This window comes from Argiope bruennichi, chromosome 11, assembly GCF_947563725.1.
Source record: "Argiope bruennichi chromosome 11, qqArgBrue1.1, whole genome shotgun sequence".
Classification (NCBI taxonomy): Eukaryota; Metazoa; Arthropoda; class Arachnida; order Araneae; family Araneidae; genus Argiope; species Argiope bruennichi.
This window is the reverse complement of record NC_079161.1, coordinates 40,013,995-40,027,116: the sequence shown is the minus strand read 5'-3', so window position 1 is coordinate 40,027,116 and position 13,122 is coordinate 40,013,995. Positions and strand designations below refer to the sequence as shown.

The window sequence follows — 13,122 nt, the reverse complement described above, 5'->3', positions numbered from 1 at the left end:
TTCACACGAGCTAGGATATACAGACAGATTGCTACAGAGGAGCTCCGTTCAAAATTTCACAAATATCTACAATTATGGATAAAACCTTTCTGGCTCGTAGAGCTTTCACACGAGCTAGGATATAAAGACAGATTGCTACAGAGGAGCTCCGTTCAAAATTTGACAAATATCGACAATTATGGATAAAACCTTTCTGGGTCGTAGAGCTTTCACACGAGCTAGGATATACAGACAGATTGCTACAGAGGAGCTCCGTTCAAAATTTCACAAATATCTACAATTATGGATAAAACCTTTCTGGCTCGTAGAGCTTTCACACGAACTAGAATATACAGACAGATTGCTACAGAGGAGCTCCGTTCAAAATTTCACAAATATCTACAATTATGGATAAAACCTTTCTGGCTCGTAGAGCTTTCACACGAGCTAGGATATACAGACAGATTGCTACAGAGGAGCTCCGTTCAAAATTTCACAAATATCTACAATTATGGATAAAACCTTTCTGGCTCGTAGAGCTTTCACACGAGCTAGGATATACAGACAGATTGCTACAGAGGAGCTCCGTTCAAAATTTCACAAATATCTACAATTATGGATAAAACCTTTCTGGCTCGTAGAGCTTTCACACGAGCTAGGATATACAGACAGATTGCTACAGAGGAGCTCCGTTCAAAATTTCACAAATATCTACAATTATGGATAAAACCTTTCTGGCTCGTAGAGCTTTCACACGAGCTAGGATATACAGACAGATTGCTACAGAGGAGCTCCGTTCAAAATTTCACAAATATCTACAATTATGGATAAAACCTTTCTGGTTCGTAGAGCTTTCACACGAGCTAGGATATACAGACAGATTGCTACAGAGGAGCTCTGTTCAAAATTTGACAAATATCGACAATTATGGATAAAATCTTTCTGGCTCGTAGAGCTTTCACACGAGCTAGGATATACAGACAGATTGCTACAGAGGAGCTCAGTTCAAAATTTGACAACTGTCAACAATTGGGAATAAAACCTTTCTGGCTCATAGAGCTTTTCACTCATTTGAACTTGCGATCGGCCCACCTTCTAAATTCTAACACCACATCAAAAGCAGGAAGTTTAACAGAAAATTTAATATGTATCAAGTTCATGCAATTGGAGAATTTCAGTTAAATCAAAAATAGAAACCAGAATCGTTCAACTATGAATTTGAAGATCGATTCATGGCAATTATTAGGCAAATTTGCTAAATTATAATCATTTCGATTTAAAAATTTTGTAGCGTGATGATGAAATTAGCGTAATAATTAAACAAGGATATCTAACGTTTTCAACATTGTCTACCAAATATTTGTAAAATAAAATCATTTAGCTAAAATATCAAAAAAAATTATTGCATTTTTTTTTTATCTTAGGCATCTGAAGTGAAATTATCAATTAATAAATAAAGAATAAAATATTAAACTACCAAATAATTAGAACCTGTTTGCTAAAATTAAAAAAGATTTAAAAGATTTTAAGCATGATGATGATATTAGGCGTAATAATTAAACATGGATATCTAATGTTTTCAGCATTGAAATATTGTCACATTTGTCAAATATTTGAAAACGAAATCCTTTAGCTAAAATATCAAAAAAAAAAAAAAAAAATTATTGCATTTTTTTTATTTTAGGCATCTGAAGTGAAATTATAAATTAATAAATAAAGAATAAAATATTAAGTTACCAAATAATTAGAACATGTTTGTTAAAATTAAAAAAAGGTTTAAAAGATTTTAAGCATGATGATGAAATTAACGTAATAATTAAGCAAGGATATATAATGTTTCCAACATTGAAATATTGCCACATTTGTCAAATATTTGAAAACGAAATCCTTTAGCTAAAATATCGAAAAAAAAATTATTGCATTTTTTTTTCTTATCTTAGGCATTTTAAACGAAATTATAAACTAATAAATAAAAAATAAAATATTAATCTATCAGATAATAATAACATATTTGTTAAAATTTAAAAATTACTTATGCAAAATAATTAATAGATTAGTTTTATTCAAAAATTGAACTTACGTTTCGATATAAATTTCGAGCACTAAATTTCATACAGTACAAATTTTTTACATTTATCAGAACTGGAAATAACCGGTTTCAGTTCAACTTTAATAATTCTGCGAACTCATCGCATTGATATGTTTAACTTTCGTTTTGAAAATATTTTCAGAAAAGCAGCTGCGAATATATTTTATTATTTTGATCGACTACGTCTTCTATAAAAGCAACAGCAACAGCTGCCATCAAATAAAAATCTCTTTGTTCTGCAGCTGTTTTCTTCCAATAATTCGATAAGAATTCTGAATCACATATAACACAAGTTTAATCTGCATTTCTATTATTCCGTCAGCACAGATAATACCTAATTATTATTTCCTTAATTGAGTTTTTATGAAAGTACCATTTTTAACATTTAAAAAATAATAATGCTGATATGTCCGAAATATTGTCATTTTTTAAAGACACAGATCCATTTGCAAAAATGAACATTCTTTAGCCATATGTGCATTTATGAACAAAAAAATGAAATTATGCCTAATCTTTCTTATATTAGAAGATATTATTACATTTTCAAAGGACAATTATAATAATATTATCATTTGTAATTACAATAAAATTTTATGTGTGTCCAGTGTGTGTATGTGTGCACGCATATGTGCGTATAAGCGTATCCAGTATATATGTAGGGTATCCTCTCTTATCCCATTAGCTAATTTCTAAACCATTAAAACAGACGTACAGTTTCAGTCAGCAAAATGCTTTAAATAACGGAAAGAATTATATTTATCTTGTTTGAGTTAATAAATATATATTTCTGAAAAAGTTATGAAATCTAACTTTTCGTATGGTCTCCCAATCCTATCAATTATATTTAGTAAAATATTCTTGCTTGTGTAACATTTTAAACGATATACTTCTTAATTTAATTTAAATCCTCATTAAATTTCTAATTTTTATCTTAAACCAACCCATATTAACTTCATTCTAATATGTTTACCTATTTCCTGACCCAAATCCCCTTTTTTATTTAATTATTTCTTTTAAAAAATGCTGACCTTGTTGTTTCCTACGCCGTGAGCGAAGGAATGAAAATCTTTAATAACTGTGCATTTCATTCAAAGATACCTAAGATTCCCTTTCCTAAGTCTACACGTATAAAAAAAAATTGCAATCAAAATCTCATAATAAAATAACTGAAGGGAAAAATTTCTGTCCTTTTTGCTCTTGTGTCGCGATGTAGACTGAGTTATCTCTTACCGCTTTTTCTCTCTACAAATTACACACACACTTTTCGTAACTTTTTCAGAAATGCATTTTTTGATTGAAATAACATAAAATATGATTCTTCACGTCATTCAAAGCATTCCACCGACAATTGGAACTATACGTTAATTACTAGGCCGCGATAAGAATGGACTTCCTATATGAAATAGAGAAATATGTAATGATACATCTTAATATAATTTAAATCTTAATTAATTTCCTAATTTTTATCTTAATTTAGCCATTTTAACTTCCCTCAAAAATGTTATTTCTGATCCAATTCCCACTTTTTATTTAATTAACCCTTTCTAGGGCGGTGGGAAGTATGCTTCTCACCAAACTTGTCAATCTTTGTATGAAATGATGTAGGTTGGCATCAATTCTGACAAAAAATTTTTTAGAAAAACAGAAACCTAGATGCTTTAGTTCTTTATCTCACACAAAATGATGTGCTTTGCTTTGTTACTTAATTATTAATTAACCAAATTAATTAATTAATCAAATTAAATTTGTCTAATAAATTAAATGAATCCCTTTTCTTATTCTAATTTCAAGCCTAAAAATATTTCAACATAATATGACTAGAAAAAAATGGCCCTTTAAAGGGTTAATTCTACAAGCGCTCTATGAAACTGCTGATTTCAGTATTTTCACACGTTCTGAGCGTAGAGATAAAAACCCTTAATGAACTTACAACAGTCTTTTAAAGATATTTAATATTCCCCTTCCTAAGTCTACATGTGTGAAAGAAATCTCTATCAAAATCTCATAATAAAATCAAGAAGGGAAAATTTTGGATATCTTTTGCACTTGTGTCGCGATGTAGACTGAGGCATCTTTTATGATCGTTTGTTTCTTGTACAAATTATGCCTTTGGGGATGAAATAAAGCGAGGTTAAAATTTCAAATGTCTCCTCTATTCGGCCACGGAACTGCTTAAATATGTTTACACACACACACATGCGCGCGCACACACACACATGCGAAATATGAGATAAAAATGAAGCGAATAAAAAAGTAAAACTCTTCTTCAAATTCGTTAAAATAATATATAAAATAATAAGCACACTGAAGACATAAACTTATATTAATACAATACCTCAGTAGACAAAAACAAACTAACTGTTGTGCAACTTTCATTATCTAAATCACAAAATGCGTGGAAAAGCATTGATTATAGCCTCACGTTCGATATCTTTAACGAAACTAAGGCTTTTTCTAAGGTGTTGACGTGATAATACGAAGCTTATCAGTCAAACAAACAAAAAAGAAAAAAAATGAAAGAATTTCACAATCACATTCTTAATATACTTACTTCGGTGTTTTCTTTGGTATCTTCTTCAGAAGGACCCTTATCTGGGTGTTTTCTTCGTCTAGCAGGTGGTAGTGGCGGGGGACTATCTTCCTTTGTTGCAATTGAGGATTCGATTTCATCCGGATTGGTAGATAATTTTGAATGAGACTTTTGATCTTTGAGTTTCGAGGAATCGAAATCTTGTTCGGAATTCAACGACACCATTGATCCATCGCTGCTTGCTTCACTATTTCGTGCAGATAATGCTTTGCCAGGCAGATCACTGGTGCTATTTCGTTTTGGAATGACATTTTGTTCTGAAATGGAATGTTTGTTGGTGTCGTCTCTGGACATCGCCCGACTCGGACTGGAATGAGCGTTTGGAACGATCCTTCGATTGGGATTGGATGGTATAATCTCTTGGATCCTAGGATCAGAATGAACTTGTGGTCTAGTACCAATCTGTTTTCTCGTGTCGCCTGTGAACTCACTTTCAATGTTGTTAGATGATTGTCGGATTGTCTTGGTGGGTGCATTCGAATCTCTGAAAAGGGCCCTTGAAACGTTTCTCAAATTGGCAGAAGTGTGTATATCTGATTCATCTTCCTCAAAATCCACTTCAATTCTTCTGGAAGGAGAGTTCTTCAAAGATCGATTCTCATTTGGAGAATCGAATGGTGTTGTTAAGTATCCAGAATCGTTCGATGCTCTTCTGTGAATACCATGCATAGCTTCAAATTTTCTTGAGGGAGGAGACTCATTGTAAGCTCGGGAAGTTTCGGTTGATCCTTTGGTAGTATCACTATGATAGCCTTCGCGGTACATGTCTGAATTTCTTTCATAATTTGATCTGTTATATCCAGCATCATAACCACTCGAAGTTCTTTGTAAATCGCTTGGAGCATGATAAGAGAATCTCTGAGTGTTTTCGCCGGGATATCCATTAGCAGAAACTCTACGATCTACATTAGAAGAATATTCTGACACACTTCTGTTTAAACCATGATTATTGTATGGAAGACTTTGGGAAATTCTGTAAGCATCAGGAGTATTGAGCATTCTGTCAGGTGAGAAATTGCCAGACAAGCGACGGACATTGCTGCTGGCATACTGATTGCCGTAGCTTTGGTTTTCATCAGACCTGTTACCAACCGATTGCTGATATCGAGTATTATCAGTGGAAGACCTACGATTTTGAGCAGCAACATAATTAGGAATTTGATGTACTGGTCTCAAATCAGCATTCTGAGACAATGTAGTTTCTGATACAGATCTATTAATGGGTATATGTCTTGTGACGTCATTGCCAGGTGGTTTGAGAAAGGCTTCCAGTTCTGGATTTCGAGGTGGAAGGGAAGGTACTTTGGTGGTGGTGGCCAAACGATAGCGCCAGTAGGGCTGAAAGTCATTTGAGAATGGAGAAGAGTATGATCCTCTGCTACTTTCTGAAGATAAACTGGACGGTTCGGATTTGTTTGAGATATCAGCATGAAAGACATCATTGTTGACCATGTATTCCTTTTTTATTTCTATATATTTAATGTTCTGAAAGAAAGGAAAAAGATGTCAAAATTTAGTAAAGATAATTTAACAATTATCAGGTCATTTACCTAAAATTATAACCCTAGAATTATTAACTACATTAGCAAACGCATTTCAGTTTTTGTAAATTGCGATATATATCGATTATTTTATGATCCACTGATTATTTAAAAGGATTTTTAACTTGGACAAAGAAAAAAAAAATATCTTCATTTACAAATACTAAAAAATGTCTGAATATTTCAATCGGAAAATTAAATCACCATCGAAATTTGAAATTTTGAAAAAACAGAAAAGTTTTTAATAGGCATATTTGTTTTGGGGAAAGAAAAATAAACATGAAATAAAGCAGCCGTCCATCTTTGTTGATGAATAATTCCTTTATTTTTTTTAATTGAAGGAGGAGAAATTAAGAATTACATCCATGGAAAATCTTAACAAATTCACGGGAACAATATTTTAATTTTCAATAAAGAAATAAAAGAACTTCATGTCGGGAAAAACAACATTCATTGAGTTTTTAAAAAAGAATAATAAAATGATTCGTTTAAAAACTATTTAGGTGATTCTGTGAACAAGACAGAAGGTAATTATTATAGAATACAATCTTACCTAAGTCAGTGTAATATATACTAAAACGAAGGATTTATAAATATGAGGAGGAAAAATTATAGTACGCATAACTTTTAAAGCAGAATGACATTATAATTAAACGAAACCAGTGGCAAAGCTTTCTTGCATATTTTTTAATGAAGGCGTTGTCTCTCTCCTCCAGCAAAGGATAAGTCGTGGACCTTGGATAAGTCCTCGAATGCCTCGTATGGCATTGACGAACAATAGATACAAAATTCTGATCTTTGGCTTGAATCTAGCATTACTACTGAATTTATTGTGTAATTCTTGGCGATATTTTGGCGATTAATCCCTGTCTTTTAGCAACAAACGCATGAAAATGAATTTGTTTTTTAGTTTTGTTGTTTCCAGCCAATCCAACTCAAAATTTGACACTGAACTACAACATTAACTACAAGATAGCATACTGAATTTCATATATTTGTCATTGCTATTTTGAGCTGACGCCTTCATATGCTACTTCAATTTCTTGGTAGATTTGATCCAAATTTGGTAAGTTTCAAAAATTTAGATGACGGATTTTACTGATTCAGCTCTCTTTGTTTTGTAGTAACCAAGTTAACTTATACTCGGAAAGCCAGCCAGTCAGACTTGTTCAGAATGGATTTCGCACGGAATTTGACAGAAAACTACAAATTTGAGGCAAAAACCATACACCAAATTTCCTCAGTTAAATTCAGAGCATATTTGAATTATCTTTGTCACAGACAGATAGCCACATTCCCTAAAATGTGTTTCTCAGACGAGGGATATCTAAAACATGGAGATTCATCAAAAATCTCGAGTTCAAATTTTTTTACGATGACAATATTATCTCTGTACTAAGTATACGTGAAAATAAAAAGTGATCACCAACATTAATATAAGATTTACAGCGATGACGCATGATTTGATATGTATTAATAAAAGTATCAGATATGCACAGTTTTTGCTGCAATCGATTATCTACACTGTACATTACCACCAGCAACTAGATCTTCATTGCATGGATTGAATTTTCGTATACCATGCGCTTAATGTGGTTCCAGGTGAAGAAATACATCTACGTCCGATTTGTTGACTGCAGTGGTCACGGAACCCTGTCTACTGTACATTCAAGGATTTAAAAACACGATAATTGATAAACGATTTAAACTAGACGAATAAAATTTTATTTACGATTTCTACACCAAATTTGTAGATTTCATCAAAAATTGAGCGAAATAAATTCTTCGTCTACCCAGCTATCCAAAATTAACACTATAACTAAAAAAAGAAAAGAGCTTCATACATAAAATTTGGCGCACAAATTTAACATCTAAAATATAGATATGCATCAAATTTAGATATAAATTCATCAAAAAGTTTGAGGCCGCGCTGGCCTGGTGGTAAGGTCTTGGCTTGTGAGCAGTAGGGTTTCAGGTTCGAGACCCGATTCCACCGAAGAACCGTCATGAAAGGGGGTCTGTTGCACGTTAAATCCGTCATGCCAAACGCCCTCCCGCTGGTGTGGCGTGGAGAGGGGGGTGCCAGCTCAGGTGTCGTTCTCGTCATCTAACCGTGGATCAAAATGACGAGGTCCGTCCCAAAATAGCCCAAGTGTTGCTTTACAACGGGACGATAATATAACTAAACTAAACATCAAGAAGTTGACCGCCTGTTGGTCAGTACTTTCAAAAGCATACAAACACGTTAATTCAAAAAAGGAATAAACTTGATATGTGATTTTGTAATTACAATTGTAGTTGTGAGTCAAATTTAGTTTAATCGTTCGGTTAAAAAAAAAACGAAATTAAAGATCCAGTTTTTTAGTACTTGTGCCTTAATCGTAACATGGCGATTAATGGCAAAAAACTCGTCAAAATAGCACTCTTATAGGCTTTTTCGTAACTATTGTTCGCCCTTAGCATGTGGTTAAGTTAATAATGTAAAAGTACATATAAAGGGCATGCGAGAAAACACTGGTGAACGTTTCCCCCTGGATTTGTGAAAACGTAATTTAATAAACTTATAAATATAGAAATCTGTTATTTGTCAAAATTGAATTCCTTGCTATGAATAAAAATTGTTCAAGAGCATTTTTGTGTTGATTTATGCCTTCGGTTACTTTGTTAATTATCAGCGGTTGTTATATCGCCCAATTTCGTGGAATTTATTGTATGTAATTTAAAATATTTGTGCATTTATATTTAGATCTATCTGTGTTTAGCGACTTCTCTGGTACAGATTTTGCTATAAATGGCGCGAAATCTTTTTTTCTTTGGCAAATCAATGAACATCTGTTTAAAAAAAAAAAAGAAAAATTAAGAATCGTTTGCAGAATCGCAGAAAAAATAAATATCGTTTGCTATCTATTTATCATCAAAACTGCACTAGTTCTATGACTTAGCTTAAATAACGAGCAGTGACATAAAAAAATGTCACAAATTGACAAGAAATTACAGACGACTTTTTTTTTTCAGACAAATCAAAATGGATTTTTTAAATTCGAGAATAAAGAATCTAAGAAATGGTTCAGCAGTCAATTATTCGTTTCATTGACTGCGCTTCATCATTTATATGCAAATCACGTAGCTTTTCAAAACTTACCGGGGGTCAATACTCACGTGAAAGGTAAAATATTATTAGTCGTCAAAGAATCTTTCAACTGTTGTTATTCGCTTCACACGGATTTTATTTTTATATTCAACAGACCCGTTCGTCTCAATTTCCAACCATCCCTGCATACAAATGATTCGGTCAGAGCGCAGATGCAACCCGGATTAGTTAAAATGCAGTCTCGTATTTTACATTTAAGAGATAATAAATTTCGTCTCACGAGAGAGAGGATTTTTGCGCACATAAATTGGTACTACAATATATGCATTGCTATAATATTTGAAGAAATTCTTTCACTCTCAAATGTTGTATTATTTATTAGAACAATGCATTACACACTGCAGTCTCGCCATTCATCTTAAAAGAGATAATAATCAAGGTCATTAACAATGGCCAACCGTTTGAAAAATGATGCTATCTAATGTGAAGACTTTTTTATATTACAAATAATTCTGAGATATGAGAGCAGACAATTCTCAAAATCGACATAATACAAGATTTTGGGGCAAATTTTACTTTCACAAAGGATTTTTTAGGGAACATCTATTTTTATGAAGAATGCAAAGAAGGAGTATTGCAACTGTCAAAAAATTCAATCTCACGATTTTGAAGAATTTCCACATTTAAGGTGTACGTACACACTTGAAACTTCGAAAATTGTTCAAAATATCGAATATTTATTTATTGCTTCAAAATATTCTCTGATCCTTTTTCTTTCAAAGGATACCAAGATGTCAATTTTCGAAATATTTCTCGAGTTGTAATTATTTTTCTTGAGGTACTTTCACTAAAAACTCTAGTTTCGGTTTTTTTTAAAAACTCATTTTATAAAGAATGATATTTTTGCACTATGTTGCTTCATTCAAACAATCTTAACTCAACAAGAAATGAACCAAATACAATTATTTATATATCAAAATAATCTGTATGAAACAGTGGATGTTTTGTGCTTCAATCAGTGTTATATTTGTAGAAATAAATCTTTAACAGCCATTTAAAAGTTAAAATGACAGAAAAAATCTCGCTTTTTCTATTCATTGTTGATGAAAAAATTGGTAAAAAAAACTATATATTTTTATAACTTGATTGAGGCAGACAACATGAAGATTAATATTAGACATAATTTCCAACTCGAATTGTGTGCCTGTACAAATTAGAATTTAAGATATCATGTTTCAAAAAATATGCTAATTAGCTCATTAAATATTATTTAATTAATTAATTATTAGTCTAATATGGTTTTTTCTCACTGAAATGAGTTTAAACATATATTAGTGACATACTGTGAAAAAATTGGAATGTTAAGGTTAAAATTAAAAAAAAAAATCTTCTAGTGTGTACGTACACCTTAAGAACTTCGTGAGTTCGACAAATAATTTTTTTTAGAATTATGTCTGTCTGTGAATGTATGCTCATTCAGCTCTCAATCGGATCAGTTTATATTCAATCAGCTCTTCAACTTATTTTCTATCGTCGGCAGAAAATAATCGTCATGATTTTCTCCATGTACTTGCACGAAAAATACAACTGAAACTGCTATATGATAATTATCTTCAAAAAATAAAAACACGGGAAATTATTCAAAAATGAAAATGATCTAAGAATTAAAAACTGCAGTCTATGTCTCTAATGGGAGTATTAACCTACAAATTCCAAAATCAATCATTCCAAATGGTTTGTAATTTCGCATCACCGAACACAGGTTAACCACAAAACGAAGAGAGACACTGGTTATCCGTCATTAGTCTTGTCTGACCCTAAAATCTTTGCGAATATTACTGCTGTACAGACTGATTGAAATTATCATTTTATGCAAATCATTTGGCTTTTTTTTCCATATTAAGCTCATTATTTAGATTCGGAAGTCTATGAGTTAGGTATTAGTCGAAAAATTCGTTTCAAAATCGCTTCTGTAAAGTTGCTTAAGAGAAAAATTTTCTTCCTATATATAGATTTTTTACTACACGCATGTCCATAAATTAAGAATAATGCCAGCTCCGGCAAATAAATTTTCAGAAATAAAACAAACGTGACTTATTCATAAAGCCCATTTATTAAATAAAACATAAAGAACAAATATAGTGAATGCTTGATACCATTCATAAAAACTACGATTTTTTCTCCCTAAAGCAATTACCAAAAATATCTATCTTTCAAAAATTTAACTCTACATGGTTGGTATAATGAATAATGCATTGTCTGGCTCCCAGACGATGATATGCAGTCAATACAACGCTAGGAATGCCGAGTATCATGAGTTTGAGGAAGATTACTCCACTCAGCAAGCAACGTTCCCTGAAGTCCCGGTAAACATGTAGGAGGTGGTTGATGGGCTGCAACTCATCGGCCAAACATGTCCCATACATGCTTCATGGGAGTCAAGCCAGGTGAGAATGCTGGCCATTCCATACGGGGGATATTCTCAGACTGAAGGCATTCGTTTATGATGTTTGTGCAGTGTCATCCACAAGAACGAATTCTGTGTCTAAAGCCCCTCTAAACAAACGTACATGTTGTTCCAATGATGTCTCGATAAATTTGGGCAGCCATGGTTCCGATTTGAACATGCAGGTCTGAGCTGGAGCCCAGTATAATTGCAGCCCAAACGAGCACCAATCCTGCACCACTGTAACGGTGTCGTTCAATGATGTTCCCTTGGTGGTAAAGGGTGCCTGACATTCTACATATGAAAGTTTGACATGAATCAGACAATAAACTAAGCCTGTACTCGTCGGAAAACACCACACAAGACCACTGTGACGATGTCCACATTGCATGTTCGCTACTCCAGGCTAACCGCTGGCGACAGCGAGTTGCCGTAAACATATAGACCAATATGTCCCAAACGTTTGTACACGGTCTGCCTTGAAACCGTCGTCCCCGTGGCTGAAGATAGCTGACGATACAGGTCTGATGATGTGAACTGTCTGCTTGTTTTTTCAGTTATTGCCAAATACCAGTCCTTATCCAGCATTGAAACTCGGGGGTGACCTGTGCTGTAACGTCTACTCACATTACCATCAGCTTGAAATCGTTGCCAAAGCATGGGGATGGCATTTTGGGTGATTCTAAGTTTCCCGGATACTTCCATCTGAGAAAGCCTGCATTTTAGAAGACCGATAATTTTACCACGTAAAAAATCATCCACGTGCTTCCTCTGTGTCATAACTATTCGGTTATGGCATTGAACGGCTTACAGAACGCTTGTGAACAATTTTATTTCTTTGCCATCATTCCTTTTATACCTTTCTCTTACACTCTCGTCATTGTGGCGTACTATCGACGTCATTTTGTGGCATCCGGAATTTGCATATTATTCATGAAGATGTGAGTGATAATTCTACAGGTGACATTTTTAATTTTAAGTTCGATTTCTGTGCGATTCTGAATTATCCTTAATTTATGGACATGAATGTATAGTTTTACTTTTTTAATTTTGGTCCTGGCGCTTTAACATTCTACGAGTCAGATCTTTTGACCTAGAGCTATCAATCTTGACATCGATGTACATAAACTCATTTAGCCCTGAATCTCGATTTTTTAAGGGTTTACTCTTAAGGTGTGGACGCCAAAGTTAATCCACTTCACTTGATTTCATTCCATATAAGGTAATCTTGGGGACTGCGGAATTTTGCTCAGTTTTTTGGGGTGACTGGTAAGATGTTAGAGTGTTTGGCAAGAATATTAACCTTGTTATCAAATTTTATTCCTATTTATTACACAAATCTATAAAAATTCGAATTTAATCTGTTAAACAAACAAGAGGATTAAT

General features: G+C 33.1%; 1 protein-coding gene across 3 annotated transcripts in view; it reads right to left on the bottom strand.

The window, feature by feature from the left end:
* The window catches only part of LOC129957359 (uncharacterized), a 93,382-nt gene that overhangs the window by 66,491 nt on the left and 13,769 nt on the right, over nt 1–13,122 (bottom strand). For all 3 annotated transcript variants that reach the window (XM_056069645.1, XM_056069647.1, XM_056069648.1), the window contains exon 3: nt 4,620–6,143. In XM_056069645.1, the coding sequence (XP_055925620.1) occupies nt 4,620–6,143 (1,524 nt within the window). The remainder of the gene's footprint in view (nt 1–4,619; nt 6,144–13,122) is intronic.